The sequence below is a fragment of the Oncorhynchus kisutch genome, linkage group LG12 (assembly GCF_002021735.2).
Source record: "Oncorhynchus kisutch isolate 150728-3 linkage group LG12, Okis_V2, whole genome shotgun sequence".
Taxonomy (NCBI): Eukaryota; Metazoa; Chordata; class Actinopteri; order Salmoniformes; family Salmonidae; genus Oncorhynchus; species Oncorhynchus kisutch.
In genome coordinates this window covers 52,608,594-52,626,851 of record NC_034185.2, presented here as the reverse complement: position 1 = coordinate 52,626,851, position 18,258 = coordinate 52,608,594, and the positions used below count along the sequence as shown (strand labels likewise).

At 43.2% G+C, this 18,258-nt stretch overlaps 1 protein-coding gene and 1 long non-coding RNA gene across 2 annotated transcripts in view; one reads left to right on the top strand and one right to left on the bottom strand.

Moving 5' to 3' along the window:
- Positions 1 to 1,187: 1,187 nt before the first annotated feature.
- Positions 1,188 to 11,080, top strand: LOC116376431 (uncharacterized). Its single transcript, XM_031836588.1, has 7 exons — positions 1,188 to 1,702; positions 2,062 to 2,192; positions 2,338 to 2,505; positions 3,763 to 3,909; positions 4,294 to 4,402; positions 4,604 to 4,728; positions 9,688 to 11,080. Exons 1-7 carry the CDS (start codon positions 1,462 to 1,464, stop codon positions 10,570 to 10,572), a joined length of 1,806 nt encoding a protein of 601 aa, XP_031692448.1. The 5' UTR covers positions 1,188 to 1,461; the 3' UTR covers positions 10,573 to 11,080.
- The window catches only part of LOC116376445 (uncharacterized), a 16,532-nt gene continuing 2,961 nt past the window's right edge, over positions 4,688 to 18,258 (bottom strand). Inside the window, exons 2-4 of the long non-coding RNA XR_004211806.1 lie at positions 8,027 to 8,080; positions 7,716 to 7,911; positions 4,688 to 7,588 (exon numbers count right to left, since the gene is read on the bottom strand). This is a non-coding gene — a long non-coding RNA (uncharacterized LOC116376445). The remainder of the gene's footprint in view (positions 7,589 to 7,715; positions 7,912 to 8,026; positions 8,081 to 18,258) is intronic.

Below are 18,258 nucleotides of genomic sequence, written 5' to 3'. Positions count from 1 at the left end.
CAGGAGACAGGCCAGTACATCAGGAGACGTCGAGGAGGCCGTAGGGGGGCAACAACCCAGCAGCAGGACCGCTACCTCTGCCTTTGTGCAAGGAGGAGCACAGCCAGAGCCCTGCAAAATGACCTCCAGCAGGCCACAAATGTGCATGTGTCTGCTCAAACGGTCAGAAACAGACTCCATGAGGGTGGTATGAGGGCCCGACTCCACAGGTGGGGGTTGTGCTTACAGCCCAACACCATGCAGGACATTTGGCATTTGCCAGAGAACACCAAGATTGGCAAATTCGCCACTGGCGCCCTGTGCTCTTCACAGATGAAAGTAGGTTCACTCTGAGCACATGTGACAGACGTGACAGAGTCAGGAGACGCCGTGGAGAACGTTCTGCTGCCTGCAACATCCTCCAGCATGACCGGTTTGGCGGTGGGTCAGTCATGGTGTGGGGTGGCATTTCTTTGGGGGGGCCGCACAGCCCTCCATGTGCTCGCCAGAGGTAGCCTGACTGCCATTAGGTAACGAGATGAGATCCTCAGACCCCTTGTGAGACCATATGCTGGTGCGGTTGGCCCTGGGTTCCTCCTAATGCAAGACAATGCTAGACCTCATGTGGCAGGAGTGTGTCAGCAGTTCCTGTAAGAGGAAGGCATTGATGCTATGGACTGGCCCGCCCGTTCCCCAGACCTGAATCCAATTGAGCACATCTAGGACATCATGTCTCGCTCCATCCACCAACGCCACGTTGCACCACAGACTGTTCAGGAGTTGGCAGATGCTTTAGTCCAGGTCTGGGAGGAGATCCCTCAGGAGACCATCCACCACCTCATCAGGACCATGCCCAGACGTTGTAGGGAGGTCATACAGACACGTGGAGGCCACACACACTACTGAGCCTCATTTTGACTTGTTTTAAGGACATTACATCAAAGTTGGATCAGCCTGTAGTGTGGTTTCCCACTCTAATTTTGAATGTGACTCCAAATCCAGACCTCCATGGGTTGATAAATTTGATTTCCATTGATAATTTGTGTGATTTTGTTGTCAGCACATTCAACTATGTAACGAAAGTATTTACTAAGAATATTTCATTCATTCAGATCTAGGATGTGTTATTTTAGTGTTCCCTTTATTTTTTTTAGCAGTATATATATATATTTTGTTGTTGTTGTTGTTGTTCCTAGCTCATGACTCCTCCGACCTGTGAATGGCAGCAAGCAATACGCAACATAGCGTCAAGTCTGCCGGAAACTCACACTAAGAAAAAAAACGTCAACGGAAGTGAGCTGTGACCACATTAGCGTTTTTGTTATTAAACATGTATTTAACAACCTGAAACTCAAAATATGAGTCTTTAACTGCACAGCATCACATACTTACCCCCACATAGTGTTTAATTCGCGTTGCAGACAGGACTTAGTTGATAGATGTTATCTCTTTAACGCCAGCTTGCTAAACATATATAACTGTATGGTTTATCACGCTCAAATAGCCTCCATCATGGAGGTGCTAGCGAATGCAGCCGTGGCAGAAATATGTAAAGTCGTAGACGACGATTATGCAGTGTTTCGTTTGCAAATAACTCAAAGCCAGAAAGAAAACAGAGGATTGCGGAGGAAACTACTGGAAATGAAGGTGGCACGTGAGCGCGTCCCTGTCAGTCGTCCCAATAGTTTCAAGATCTTCGACCGATACAGAGGAATGGCAAGAGGTACATTTTCGTGAGGTTGCGCGGCCTGTCGCCCTGTTCCTCTCTACATGCGATGTGCTACCAAGAATTAGGTTTTGCTCAGTTTTTAGATTTTATGCATTATGATTTATTTAGCTATCTTGCGCAAATACACTATCATGTTCTAACCAGATTAGATTTTCTGCATTTTCTATGTTTTTATTGACAAAATAAACGTGATTCGTGGAACATAATACATTGATCAATAAATAGTGTATCAATAAGTTATGAAGTGTTACCTTACATCCTTGCCAATTGTAGACAGTGACAAAAGTGTGCAATATACCATTGAGCACTGGCAGTACTTAACCAACTATTTTTTCCCCCTATCACTCTCTCAGGTGAAGGACGTCTCACTGGAGGCCACAGGAGCTTTGTGAAGCCAGCGGGACACAATACATGGAGAGATGGTCAACAAATCACTGTTGATGAGGGGAATGGAACCTCAACCCAGCAAATTATCATGATAGAGGTTAGTGTAATAGTGCTGCGTAAAAAAATAGTTAGCTCCCCTCATCTATTCACTTGCTTAAATGTACATCCTCATTTATCTGCCTTAGGGGACCTAGTGAGACTTCCCTACAGCATTGTTGTCCATTGTTATCTTCTTGTATCAGTCTGCAGAGGCTGCAGGTCCTGGGGTCAAGCAGGAGAGGTCTGAAGGAGAGGAGGACCTACGGCACAGCAGAGACATCCAGACTGGAGAGTCTGGAGCGCCCCCTGTAGCCACGGAGGACCCCACTACCACCCCAGCGCAGCCAAGGGCCCGACGCAGCATCACAGAGGTCAGTCGCCAATACTCCAGCCACCAAGCCATAGACTGTTCTCTCTGCTTCAGCATGGCAAGCGGTACCGGTGCATCAAGTCTGACACCAATAGGCTCCTGAACAGCTTCATTCCCCAAGGCATAAGTCTGCTAAATAGCTAACAAAATTGCTACATGGACTGAGTTCACCCTTGTATTTTATTTTTGCACTGTCTCTATGCACACTCACAGGGCCTTACACACTCATGCACACTCCAACACTCAATTCATAATTTCCTCACACACACATATTATGCACATACCTTTATACTGACTCTACACACGCACACCCACTTACATACAATCATCATATATGCTGCTGCTACTCTGTTTATCATATATCCTGATTCCTTGTCACCTTACCCCTATACATGTCGCTCCAGTATCACTGCAAATTGTAGTATGGTACTAGAACTGACTATGTATATAATATGCATATTTACTTATAAAAAATAAAAAAAAATGGTATTACATTGTTATTGATTACTGCATTGCTGGGTTTAGAGCTCGCAAGAAAGACATTTCACAGTACTTGTGCAGTTGACATTACAACTTGAAACAAGAAGAGGCACAAGTGGGTCCACACAGGAGAGAGGCTGTTCACACTGCAGGAAGAGGTTCTAATAGAGGAGCTACCTCAGGATACACCAGCAGAAAAAAACATTCCACTCTATAAATATAAAGTTACTATTCCACAGGAGTAGCTTCTGACGTTTAGATCAAACATGACAAAGATTAATTGTCATTGTTGACAGCAAAGAAGATCCCACAGATAGTGTGGTATGAGCCTAACATGTCTGTTTCATATTGTTTGTGCTGTGTAGGCTTTTTAATGTTCACAAATTTTCACAAAACACTTTTAATGAGGAAATGAATGCTGATTTATACACATGCTGCATTTAACACTTGTTTATGTTTACTAAACACAAAATAGGACTTTTCATTCTAAGACTTTCTTTGACTCTAGACCCACACACTAACAAACATCTACTGTACACGTCAAAATAGTTTCTTTTGTTGACTTTTGTCTTACCATAGCTGACACATATTTACCTACATCATATGTATGTCCACCATGATGGGTTGAACAACAGTGAAATAATTCTGTAACTACAGTATAGGACTCAAACATAGTGGGGATGGGTAAACACTCCATGTTGAAAGTGTGTTTTATCTGTGTGTACGTACGTACCTGAGGGAGTATGTCTGTGTAATCTGTATCACCGGTCTCTTCCAGGAGGAGGGTTCAGATGTGCTGCTGATGTGTGAGGAGGGTCTGGGGAACCCAGAGGAGACCATGGTCATGGAGGACAGCCGGACTACACCTCCTGAACCCACAGAGGAACCAGCTGAGCAGCACAGGACTACACACAGTCTCACTGAGGTGAGCCCACTGTAAACTACTGTCTGAATGGTATTGGGTCAGGGCCCGTATCCACAAAGCCTCTCAGAGTAGGAGTGCTGATCTAGAATCAGTTTTGCCTTTTAGATCATAATGAATAAGACTATTAAACAGGTGGAGACCTGGTCCTCGATCAGCACTTCTACTCTGAGACTCTTTGTGGATATGGGACCAGGTCTTGATTAAGTGTGGGACCATGCCTTTCAATTATTAAACCATTAAAGATTGTCAAGTAGTCAAATCAACTAACAACATGTTTGCATAGTACTCAGCAATCCCTAATTGCCCAATCAGAAGATGCTCCATAGCAGGGTGCTCATATCAGATTTCTTTATCCAATATCCTCTCACTCTGTATCTCTTACAGTCAGTAGACATGGATGGGAAGCCTGATCTGTTGCTAGTCAAAGAGGAGACAGTAGAGGATGGACCAGAGAGCATTGATCTGCTGAGTGGACTAAAGATGGGGGAGCAAGGTAAGGGAGAAATACATATAGCCTACATACAGTAATAGATCTTCAATGGGAATAGTGATGCACCTGGCTATTTTCTCTTAATTTATTAAATCAATACAATGTATGTTCATATACAAAAACACACATTATAATGTATGAACTTGACCAGGTAACTAACTCATGCCATATTTGTAAAGTCTATTTTGTAACCTTTTCCTGCAGGTGGTTGGCTAGAGGCTAACAAATACTGGGTCGCTGTCTTGGATTCTCTGACCCTGACTGGTGCGGCTAAGGGCTCGCAGGACGATATCACTGAGCAGGACAGGACCAGAGGCGACATAGTGGAGGTCAGTGGATGGGACAGTGTCCTCAACTCTGGACTGGGGAACAACACTGTTAACCAGAAACAGACAGTCGAACACAAAACAACCAAACTTAATCTTCACTACAACAGACTGACTGAGACCAGGATGAAGCGTAGATTTAGTCTGCGGAGACTGGGAGGTGTCGGTTTGCGGCGGGAGAGAAGACAGACAGACTCTGCTAGCGATGCTCCGTCCTGCTCCTATAGTTGAGATTCAGAGAGACAGATGGCGCCTCAGGTTAATCCCCTACCAGGTGCTGCCATCAGTCTGCCTTCTATAGGATCTATCAACTGGAACATGGATCCTGCGATAACACAGACACTCGCCATGTCCGAATACCCATAATAGCATCCAGTATGTTGCATCCAACATACTGTACTTAAACTGCGTAGTATGTGCTCATTTTCATACTATTTATGATGTAATGTCTTTTAAAATGTATGCAGTATTCCATGGCTGTTGCGCACTACTTTGCTACACAAATATAACTGGCTAGCTAGGCTAAATATGAAATGTCTATTTATTATTTGCCAGCAGCATACCACCCTGCATACCACTGCTGGCTTGCTTCTGAAGCTAAGCAGGGTTGGTCCTGGACAGTCCCTGGATGGGAGACCAGATGCTGCTGGAAGTGGTGTTGGAGGGCACGTAGGAGGCACTCTTTCCTCTGGTCTAAAAATATCCCAATACCCCAGGGCAGTGATTGGGGACACTACCCTGTGTAGAGTGCCATCTTTCGGATGGGACATTAAAGATCCCATTGCACTTATCATAAGTGTAGGGGTGTTAACCCCGGTGTCCTGGCCAAATTCCCAATCTGGCCCTCAAACCATCACGGTCACCTAATAATCCCCAGTTTACAATTGGCTCATTCATCCCCCTCCTCTCCCCTGTAACTATTCCCCAGGCTGTTGCTGTAAATGAGAACGTGTTCTCAGTCAACTTACCTGGTAAAATAACGGATACATTAAAAAAAAATAGGGATGCCCATTAGCTGCGGCCAAGGCAGCAGCTACCCTTCCTGGGGTCCAAACACACTAAAGCACCCACATTACTTCTAAAACAACAGATAACAGTGAACTATGTTTGTACTGAATGAGCTAAAGATAAAACAGTATATCATATAACATCCCTACACCACCACATATCCACAACACAAATGTTCAATAACAATATCACTGTGTGTGTGTGTGTGTGTATGCATGGGTCTGTACCTTTTGTGTGTGTCTCTTCACAGTCCCTGTTATTCCACGAGGTAAAAAGCAGGTAGAAATACACATATGATTATTCTGCTTGCATCAGTTACCTGATGTGAAATAGAGTTCCATGTAGTCATGGCTCTATTTAGTACTGTGCGTCTCCCATAGTCTGTTCTGGACTTGGGGACTGTGAAGAGACCTCTGGTGGCATGTCTTGTGTGGGGTATGCATGGGTGTCCGAGCTGTGTGCTAGTAGTTTAAACAGACAGCTCCGGACATTCAGCTTGTCAACACCTCTTACAAAAACAAGTAATAAGGAAGTCAATCTCTCTCCCACTTTGAGCCATGAGAGATTGACATGCATGTCATTGTTCGCTCTCTGTGTACTTTTAAGGGCCAGCCGTGCTGCCCTGTTCTGAGCCACCTACAAGTCCCTCTGTGACCACACTACTGAACAGTAGTCTAGGTGCGACAAAACTAGGGCCTGTAGTACCTGCCTTGTTGATAGTGTTGTTAAGGTAGAGCAGCACTTTATTATGGAGAGACATCTCCCCATCTTATCTACTGTTGCATCAATATGTTTAGGCCATGACAGTTTACAATCCAGGGTTACTCCAAGCAGTTTAGTCACCACAATTTGCTCAATTTCCATATTCATTACGAGACGTGTTTAGGGTTTAGTGAGGGATTTTTCCCAGATGCAATGCTTTTAGTTTTGGAAATATTTAGGACTAACTTATTCCTTTCTACCCATTCCAAAACTAACTGCAGCTCTTTGCTAAGTATTTCAATCGCTGAAGTTCTCACTCAACAACAAGCTTATTGGGTATCCAGCTAACTTCAACTCCTACGAGCAGAACATAATTGCCACAGAAAAATGTCTTAAATAATACATATCAAACTGGAAGCAAAGAAACGTGATTCAAACATGTAAAAATACATTTGAATGCATCAAATTGTCCACCAGCAATAATAACTTTTCATGGTCAAGTTTTCACTCTCAATTTCTCTCTTTAAAGTCTTGGCACCTTTTTGGTTTGAATTTCAGTCTAATGGGACCTGGCTAAATTATGTACGGAAGAGATGTGCAATGTGCAGTTCCTGGATAATGGTGCAGGGTGCATAGTCTGTGGATGAATAGGGCAGAGTTCAAAGTCCATGGATGAGAGAATCATGGTGGACCAGGTGGCCGGTTGGTGAGGGCCACGGCGCGGGGGAAGGAGCTGTTCAGGTGGCGGGGGGGGGGTTTGGTCGTGATTGACCTGAACCGTTTGGAAAAGGGTGGAAGGGGTCGGCAATGATCTTTTCCGCACGCTTCCTTGCCCTGGAGTCATGCGAGACCTCAATGGAGGGCAGGTGGCAGCCAATAACCCTCTCAGCAGACCGGCCAATTGTTGCAGTGATCAAGGAGGTTGAGAATGGACTCGATGATGGTCGTTTAGAACTGAATCAGTACACACAGCAAAAACGATGCCATGCATTCACTAAACATTGCACTGAGAAACAGATTTGATATGTAGTAATTGTCTGATTGGGAACTATCATTTTCTATCAATTACAGAATCATGATTTCAATTTGGCATTGAAAGTTTTATTGACTACAGTCTAATTTCAGTCAGATTTCATCAGCATCCAGGAGCCATCTGTGGAAAAAGCATATGTAGAACAAAGATATGAGTGTAAACAGATAAAATGTATCATTCAACATAAGATTCCACCTAAAACAATGACACGACCCCTGTCCCAATTAATCTCTGCTCAACTCCTCACTTCCTCTACTTGCATCCTTCTCAAATCCTATTGGAGCAGGTCTGAGGCGAAGAACCTTGGGTCATCTCCTCCAATGGGGTTTTAGGAGGAGCAAAGGTCTGTCCTTGCATCCATAGCTCTGTCTATGAATGTTTGTGGCCACGTCACCTCCCTCAGTGAAGATCTCCAGGTTCTTACCGTGGGGCAGCAGCATCATCTTAAGAGAGGGTAGAACAATACAGGAGATGGAATTAGATTTGGTATGGAGTGGAAGTCCCAATTTACAATCCTTGTACAATCCATTAGACATTGGAAAAAAGGTAAACACCGACCTGTCTCCTGAGTAGAAGCCTGACTCCACCTGGTTAAACGTGTGTTGAGAACAACTGGAGTGAGAAAGGGAAACAAGATGTCAGGAAATGATGTCACAGTTCAATAGGAGTTTAAATGTTTTAACATCTTAATGTTGCAATCAAGGTAACAGTCCATTTTAAGACTGCTGTGGCTGTAGGCATCTATGGATGATAATTTAGCCAAATAATAACATGCAATTTGGGGCAGAGCTGTACCAATGCCACTTGTCAGTCAGCATGGCTCAGTTTTGACTTTGCTACAATGCTCTTAGTTAAACCAGATACTGTGTATATAAAACAAAACCATCTTTGGTTAAACCACAGAGTTAAACCACAGATGAAACAATGAGCCAGATGTTTCACCAGATGTATAAATCTGAAGCGTGCGGTTGGTATTTCTACTCACCACCAAATATGGTGATGAGAGGAAGCACAGTGGCCGGCAGTGGGAGAAGATAAAGCGAGATGGATTTGTCCGTCATTCTGCTAATTTTCTCATCAATAAAACATTTGATCTCAATACAGTTTCTGTTCCCAAAATTACAATATGTTACGAACAGAGTGGACTAAGTTTTGTAAACTTTATCCTTTGCCAAAGTTGTTTAAAATGGTGATGTTTAGGAGTGCAAGGTTGAGTTGAGTTACTGCACACGTGTACTTCAGAGTAGACGATCCCTAACGGATATTTGTGAATACATGCTAGGACGTGCCAATAGGATCTCGCAAGCTCATGCTTGGCTTTGCCCACCTCCTTGCTTGTTCTATCCACTATGATTACTTTTCTCCCATTGGAAACGACAGGCTGTTGTCCATCTTGGGTTAGTTATAAAAAAATATTTGGTTAAATGTTAGCATTCTAGCTAGTTGACATTTAACCTAGCTTGCCTAATCAATAGCCTGCTTTCATAACAGAAGACCAAAAAATGATCTACAATTTTAATATTCGTTGATTAGGTAGCTAGTTGGTTGGTTAGTTTCTCTACTGAAAAAGGATTGAACTTACCTCTGTCAGCCATTGTTCACCTTTCGGGCCGAACTCGGCTGAGTGAAGGCATGATCGGCTGAGAATCAGCTTCGGGTGTCAACTGGACCAACACCATGTCGACTTTGATGGTGTGGCAAGGGTTTACGGCGATAAGAGCTCGGGCTGATCAAGGCAAATTCATGGCAGATGGAAACATTTTCTAATTTAGATTTTATATTGTGATGGGGAAAGGGGTGTTTGTCATCCCTGCCTTCAAGCTGCTGCTGGACATGGCCGTTTAGGTTGATGTTGATGTTTTATAGTGAAATAATGATAGTGCCGTAATTCATGTTTACTTGACCTGAAGTAGTGAAGCTGTGTGTAATGTTATGTTGAACCTTTCCCAAAGTATTCTAAAATTAATTTTATCAAAGCGAGGGTACCAGATTTACAGAAAAGTGTTACCATAGTGAAAGTTAGTCCTGTCGCGTATCGTTTCGTGCAATAAATGTGAGTGTCATGCCATTTTTGTTTCTATTAAATACTAAATTGACTCTGTGCTGACTGACTAATGTTAGGTACTTGAATCAGTGTTAGAGATGGGCTTGACTGTGGTTAACATTTTAGAGTTTCTTATATAAACATTTATGCTTTTCTGTACCATCTTTGTTTGCAGTCTGCAGTCCATGAAGACCTGCTGATATCCGGTGTTACTGGCGGGAGAGACTGGACCTCTGAAGAGGCTGGCCACAAACCCTGGCCCCGGATCAGGACCCTGGATCAGGAGCCGTCACTCTTCCTTCCCCAGTCAGAACCCGGAACCAACCACGGGGGACAGAGACTCCACCACAACAACTACATAGAACACAACCAGTGCACAGGTGGACTGAACCAACTCGGTCCTGGTGGTCATCTGAGAGACAGAGGCTCCAGTCCGCAGACCAGACCCTTCTCTTCACAGTCTCAGTGCAGGGATGAAGCAGGGCCTGGGGCTGATAGAGATAGACCCTCCTGTTCCTATGATACAAACACCACAGTATCCATGATGAACAGAGGAGGTCACCCTGGGCTTCAGCCTTCACAGAGAGTGGTGGGAGACCCCCCTGATGGTAGTCTATCAGCAAGTCTGTCTTCTCCTTCAGGGTCTCATCTAATGCCTGGTGACTGGGTTCATAGAAAGCCTGGACCTGGGTCTAGCCTTCCTCAGTTACCTCATGGTTACCCCATGAATACGGTCAGGATGGGCGTTCACCTAGCCTATAACACCGCACACAATCCCAACAACACCCAAACAATGGCTAGAGGTCAAGGAGGGAGCTCAAAGACTAATCAACTGAGGGTGGCTCCTGCTTTTACCTCCTCTGGTGTCATTGGGTCACAACATGGGAGGCCGAGCGTTAGGACGGACACAGACATGCCGTACGCCTGCCCCACGTGTGGGAAGCGCTTTGCTGAGGCAAATCATGTGAAGACGCACCAGACCGTTCACACCCTTCAAGTGCAAACTAAACTACAAGAGCTTATCAGACATAGGAGTGTCCACAACGAGGAGAAATCGTAGCAGTGCGTCTTCAGCTGTACGCAGGGGATGTCAGGGAATCATTCTTTAGCTGACAGATTGTTATCGTGTGAAGTGTCTTGGGGTAAGAGGGTAATTAACCATATACCCCTCATTAATCCTCTGTTTAACTTGTTTTTAAGAGACAGTAAACCTAGGCTAGAACAAGGACAGTTGAATATTTACCTTATTGAGGTGATGTAGATGGGATAAAGTCATTCTATTCTGTTCTTTATAAACAAGTCTGCTCTCAGCTTGAAAGATACTGATCGTAGGAGATTTGAAGTGTAAGGAATAACCAGTAGCGTATTTCAAAGAACAGTGCACATACTCTTTTCATTTAACCACAGCCTTTGAACTATTACGCCAACCAATACGATCCTTCCTCTTCAGTGTAGACCGGTGTCTTGATTTGTCGAGATCTCTGAGTGGGGAAAAAAGGTGCAAGGCTCAAACGTCTTCTGAATATATACCTAGTAATGGTGTTAAAGAATACATATCAACTACTGAATGTGAGATCCTGTCTTCTGCATAAATTAGTCATCAAATTTGATCTGATCATCTAAGTCACAACAATAGACAGTGTGCCTAGACTAATAACACACAAATTGTATTTTTCTTGTCTATATTCAATACATAATTTAAACATTCACAATATAGGTTGGGGAAAGTATGTGAGCCCATAGGTTAATGACTTCTCCAATCAATGAGATGAGATTGGAGATGTTCGTTAGAGCTGCCTTGCCCTATAAAAAACACTCACAAAATGAGTTTGCTATACACAAACATTGCCTGATGTGAACCAAGCCTCGAACAAAAGAGATCTCAGAAGACCTAAGATTAAGAATTGTTGACTTGCATAAAGCTGGAAAGGGTTACAAAAGTATCTCTAAAAGCCTTGATGTTCATCAGTCCACGGTAAGACAAATTGTCTATAAATGGGGAAAGTTCAGCACTGTTGCTACTCTCCCTAGTAGTGGCTGTCATGCAAAGGTGACTGCAAGAGCACAGTGCAGAATGCTCAATGAGGTTAAGAAGAATCCTAGAGTGTCAGCTAAAGACATACAGAAATCTCTGGAACATGCTAACGTCTCTGTTGATGAGTCTATGATACGTAAAACACTAAACAAGAATGGTGTTTATGAGAGGACACCACGGAAGAATCCACTGCTGTCCAAATAAAAACATTGTTGCACGTCTGAAGTTTGCAAAAGTGCACCTGGATGCGCTACTGGCAAAATATTCTTTGGACAGATGAAACTACATTTGAGTTGTTTGGAAAGAACACACAACACTGTGGAGAAAGAAAAGGCACAGCACACCAACATCAAAACCTCATTTTGCAGGAGAATGTCAGGCTATCTGTCCGCCAATTGAAACACAGAAGTTGGGTGATGCAACAAGACAACAACCCAAAACACAGAAGTAAATCAACAGAATGCCTTCCAGAGTGGCCCAGTCAGAGTCCTGACCTCAACCCGATTGAGATGCTGTGGCAAGACATCGAGCAGTTCACACCAGACATCCCAAGAATATTGCTGAACTGAAACAGTTTTGTAAAGAGGAATGGTCCAAAATTCCTCCTGACCGTTGTGCAGGTCTGATCCGCAACTACAGGAAACATTTGGTTGAGGTTCAACCAGTTACTAAATGCAAGGGTTCACATACTTTTTCCACCCTGCACTGTGAATGTTTACACAATGTGTTCAATAAAAACATGAAAACGCATAATTGTTTGTGTTATTAGTTTAACTTCTCTGGGATAGGTGGGACGGTAGCATCCAACCTGGCCAACAAACAGTGATAATGCAGAGCGCCAAATTCAAATAAATTACAAGCTGGAGGAGTTGCAAGCAAATGTGAGCTAACTGAATGAATATACAGTTGAAGTCGGAAGTTTACATACGCTTAGGTTGGAGTCATTAAAACAACTTGTTTTTCAACCACTCCACAAATGTATTGTTAACAAACTAGAGTTTTGGCAAGTCGGTTAGAACATCTACTTTGTGCATGACACAAGTCATTTTTCCAACAATTGTTTACAGACAGATTATTTAACTTATAATTCACTGTATCACAAGTCCAGTGGGTCAGAAGTTTATATACACTAAGTTGACTGTGCCTTTAAACAGCTTAGAAAATTCCAGAAATTGATGTCATGGCTTTAGAAGCTTCTGATAGGCTAATTGACATGGAGGTGTACCTGTGGATGTATTTCAAGGCCTACCTTCAAACTGGGTGGGGCAGTGGTAGCCTAGTGGTTAGAGTGTTGGACTAGTAACCGAAAGGTTGCAAGATTGAATCCCTGAGCTGACAAGGTAAAAATCTGTCGTTCTGCCCCTGAACACAAGGCAATTAAACCACTGTTCCTAGACTGTCATTGAAAATAAGAATTTGTTCTTAACTGACTTGCCTAGTTAAATAAAGGTTCAAAAAAAATAACTCTGTGCCTCTTTGCTTGACATCATGGGAAAATCAAAAGGAATCTGCCAAGACCGGTTCATCCTTAGGAGCAATTTCCAAAAGCCTGAAGGTATGATGTTCATCTGTACAAACAATAGTACGTAATATAATATAAACACCATGGGACCACGCAGCCGTCATACTGCTCAGGAAGGAGACGTGTTCTGTCTCCTAGAGATGAACGTACTTTGGTGTGAAAAGTGCAAATCAATCCCAGAACAACAGCAAAGGACCTTGTGAAGATGTTGGAGGAAACGGGTACAAGAGTATCTATATCCACAGTAAAATGAGTCCTATGTTGTCATAACCTGAAATAAAAAAACATAAAAAGCCAGACTACGGTTTGCAACTGCACATAGGGACAAAGATCGTACTTTTTGGTACGATGAATGAATTTATGTCCTCTGATGAAACAAAAATAGGACTGTTTGGCCATAATGACCTTCGTTATGTTTGGAGGAAAAAGGGGGAGGCTTGCAAGCCGAAGAACACCATCCCAACCGTGGCAGCATCATGTTGTGGGGGTGCTTTGCTGCAGGAGGGACTGGTGCACTTCACAAAATAGACGGCATCACAAGGTAGGAACATTATGTGGATATATTGAAGCAACAACTCAAGACATCAGTCAGGAAGTTAAAGCTTGGTCACAAATGGACAATGACGGAAGCATACTTCCAAAGTTGTGTCAAAATGGCTTAAGGACAACAAAGTCAATGTATTGGAGTGGCCATCACAAAGCCCTGACCTCAATCCCATAGACAATTTGTGGGCAGAACTGAAAAAGCATGTGCGAGCAAGGAGGCCTACAAACCTTTATTTTATTTTTTATTTAACCAGGTAGGCTAGTTGAGAACAAGTTCTCATTTGCAACTGCGACCTGGCCAAGATAAAGCATAGCAATTCGACACATACAACAACACAGAGATACACATGGAATAAACAAAACAGTCAATAATACAGTAGAACAAAATAAGACAAAAAGTCTATATAGAGTGCAAATAAGGAAAGTTAAGGGAGTTAATGCAATAAATAGGCCATGGTGGCAAAGTAATGACAATATAGCAATTAACTACTGGATTGGTAGATGTGCAGAAGATGAATATGCAAGTAGAGATACTGGGGAGCAAGATAAATAAATACTGAATGGGGATAAGGTAAGTAGATAGATGGGCTATGTACAGGTGCAGTGATCTGTGAGCTGGTCTGACAGCTGGTGCTTAAAGCTAGTGAGGGAGATTTGAGTCTCCAGCTTCAGAGATTTTTGAAGTTCGTTCCAGTTATTGGCAGCAGAGAACTGGCAGGAAAGGCGGCCAAAGGAAGAATTAGCTTTGGGGGTGACCAGTGAGATATACCTGCTGGAGCGCGTGCTACGAGTGGGTGCTGCTATGGTGACCAGTGAGCTGAGATAAGGCGGGGCTTTACCTAGCAGAGACTTGTAGATAACCTGTAGCCAGTGGGTTTGGCGATGAGTATAAAGTGTGGGCCAACCAACGAGAGCGTACAGGTCGCAATGGTGGGTAGTGTATGGGGCTTTGGTGACAAAACGGATGGCACTGTGATAGACTGCATCCAGTTTGTTGAGTAGAGTGTAGGTGGCTATTTTATAGATGACATCACCGAAGTCGATGATCAGTAGGATGGTCAGTTTTACGAGGGTATGTTTGGCAGCATGAGTGAAGGATGCTTTGTTACGATATAGGAAGCCAATTCTAGATTTACATTTTGGATTGGAGATGCTTAATGTGAGTCTGGAAGGAGAGTTTACAGTCTAAGCAAGATAAACCTGACTCAGTTACACCAGCTCTGTCAGGAGGAAATCGGCCAAAATTTACCCAACTTATTGTGGGAAGCTTGTGGAAGGCTAACCAAAACGTTTGACCCAAGTTAAACTATTTAAAGGCAATGCTACCAAATACAAATTTGGTAGCATTGACCCACTAGGAATGTGATGAAAGAAATAAAAGCTGAAATAATAATAATAAATAATAATTCTCTGTACTATTATTCTGACATTTAACATTCTTAAAATAAAGTGGTGATCCTAACTGACCTAAGACAGGGCATTTTTACTTGGATTAAATGTCAGGAATTGTGAAAAACTGAGTTTAAAGGTGTATGTAAACTTCTGACTTCAACTGTAGGAATGCGCTTGTGCTTGCTTTCACCGAGACTTGGTTGGATAGTGGAGTGGGTGACAACGATCTTTCCATTGATGGATTTGGCGCACCATTTGGATAGAGACAAGCTGAGATAGTAAAAGAACGGTGCGGTGGGGTTTGCATTTATGTAAATAAGAAGTGGTGCAAAACAGTATTAGGGCCGAGACCATCTCTTTGCCCATTTTATCTACCACGTGAATTCCCCCAACTATTCTATATTATTTATATCCACCCAAAGAGCAACCCTGCATAAACTTGGATACCATGTCACCAGATTCTCACCATTTGTCCTTGGGGCTTTTAACCATTGCACCATGGATAAAGCACAAAATGTTGTTTTTTTAAATTACAATTAAATGTGACCTGTGCTTCTCACCACAATATGATTCTGGACTTATGCTATGGCCCATTTTCAGGAGCCTATAGGTCACTCCCCCTGCCCCTCAGCTCAGCTGATCACAGTATCATTCTACTCGCCCACCTACACTCCAGTGGTGAAGAGAGTAGAGAGGGAGGTGAGAACAGTTGAAACATGGACTGCCCCAATTATTGATGCACTGCGAGGCTGTTTTGACTGCACAAATTGGGAACTGTTCTTTGAGTCATTTATCCATCTTAAATGAGCAAGTACTAACAGTGTCAAAATACATTACTTTTTGTGTTGACTCAACAATCCCAACGAAACAACCCTGGATGACCACAAGCTCAAGGGCATTCTTAATGAAGGGGAAAAAAGGGTATTTTTCACAGGTACAGTGGAGCAGAGAAACGGGTTAATAAGGAAGTCAAGCAAGCCATCACACAAGCAGAAGTTTGAGCAGGGGAACTGCATGGCAGCCTGGCAGGGTATTCAAAACATGGCTGCTGTAAACACACCGTCAGAAAGGAGGCATGTGAGTGTGGCGGGGGTAAGTGACTTTTCTCTGCCCAACGAGCTGAACAAACTCTGCTTGAGCTCCACCTCACTCCTGAGATGCGGTGGAGCTCAAGCAGAGTTTCACGCCATGTGCCACGTTCACCCCTCAAGCAAATAATGATGAATCTGCTCAAATCCACACCAATCAATAAATACTCGGGACCAGATGGTATCTGTGGCAGGGCCCTCAGGTACTGTGCTGGGCAGCTTAGTGGGCTCCTACTCCAGCTTTTCCAATCCTTGATGGACCAGAGCCTGGTCCCGCTGCCATGGAAAACGTCCACCATTATCCCCATTTCCAAGTAAGACGAGCTTCACTTTCTCAAAAACCATAGGCCTATTGCACTGACCGCTCTTGTGATGAATGCCCTGGAGAAACTGGTCATGGCCCACATCACATTTGTGTCAGGTGCTAAGATGGAGCCCCTCCAGTTTGCGTACAGAGAGGTGCGAATGACGCCAAGCTGTTCTTGATGGATACCATCCACAGACATCTGGCCTCTCTCAGGCTCCTATTTATGGATTTCTCGTCTGCATTTAACACCATGCAGCCTGCCATCCTCGTCCCCAAAAAACTTTGACTCACAGTTTAATCTTGACCACAGCCTTAAAACCTGTTATGGCTAGGGGTTCCGCCTCGACAACATCCGCTGAAATGGCAGAGCGCGAAATGTTAAAAAATTATTATAATTATTTAACTTTCATACATTCACAAGTGCAATACACCAAATGAAAGCTTATTTTCTTGTTAATCTAGCCATTGTGTCAGGTTTCAAAAAGGCTTTACAGTGAAAGCACACCATGAGATTATGTTAGGTCAGTGCCTAGTCACAAAAAACATACGCCATTTTCCAGCCAAAGAGAGGAGTCACAAAAAGCAGAAAGAGATACAATCAATCACTAACCTTTGATGATCTTCATCAGATGGCACTCATAGGACTTCATGTTACACAATACATGTATTTTGTTCGATAAAGTTCATATTTATATCCAAAAATCTCAGTTTACATTGGCGTGTTATGTTCAGTAATGTTTTGCCTCAAACATCCGGCGAATTTGCAGAGAGCCACGTCAAGTTACAGAAATACTCATCATAAACTTTGATGAAAGATACAAGTGTTATGCATAGGATTAAAGAAACTTCTCCTTAATGCAACCGCTGTGTTAGATTTCAAAAAAGCTTTACGGCGAAAGCATTTCGCACTAATTCCAGACGAAAAGTCAAAAACGTTCCATTACAGTTCGTAGAAACATGTCAAACGATGTATATAATCAATCTTTAGGATGATTTTATCATAAATCTTCAATAATGTTTCAACCGGACAATTCCTTTGTCATTAGAAAAGAAAGGGAACGGAGCTCATCCTCACGGTCGCCCGCGATCAACAACTAAAGGCTTTCAGCTAAACCATCTACTGTGACTGGTCTTATTCGCTCCCCTTTCACAATAGAAGCCTGAAACAATGTTCTAAAGACTGTTGACATCTAGTGGAAGCCTTAGGAAGTGCAATCTGACCCATTTGCACTGTATATTGGATAGGCAATCACTTGAAAAACTACAAACCTCAGATTTCCCACTTCCTGGTTGGAATTCTTCTCAGGTTTTTGCCTGCCACATTAGTTATGTTATACTCACAGACATCATTCAAACTGTTTTAGAAACGTCAGAGTGTTTTTTTTATCAAAATCTACCAATAATATGCATATCCTAGCTTCTGGGCCTGAGTAGCAGGTAGTTTACTCTGGGCACGCTTTTCATCCGAACGTGAAAATACTGCCACCTAGCCCAAAGAGGTTTTAACTTGTGAATTATGTAGAGTCTATGCTAATGGTGCCACGTCCCCAAAAAACTACTCACTTGAACAGGTTCACCACAAGGGTGTGACCCCTCCCTTTATTCTCTACACCAATGACTGATTGCCCAAGCCAACCGCCATTTTTTGAAGTTTGCCAATGACTCACTCCTTCTGTCACTCCTCCCAGGAGCTGGACCATGGCCCAGCCATCCAGGACTTCATTGACTGGTGTGACGGTACGCTGCTGGAGTTGAATGTCTTTAAGACGAAATGCAATTATTGTCGACTTCTGAAGGCAGCCCACAGGTACGATGATCATTCATGGAGAGGAGGTGGACAATGTGGACCAGTATAA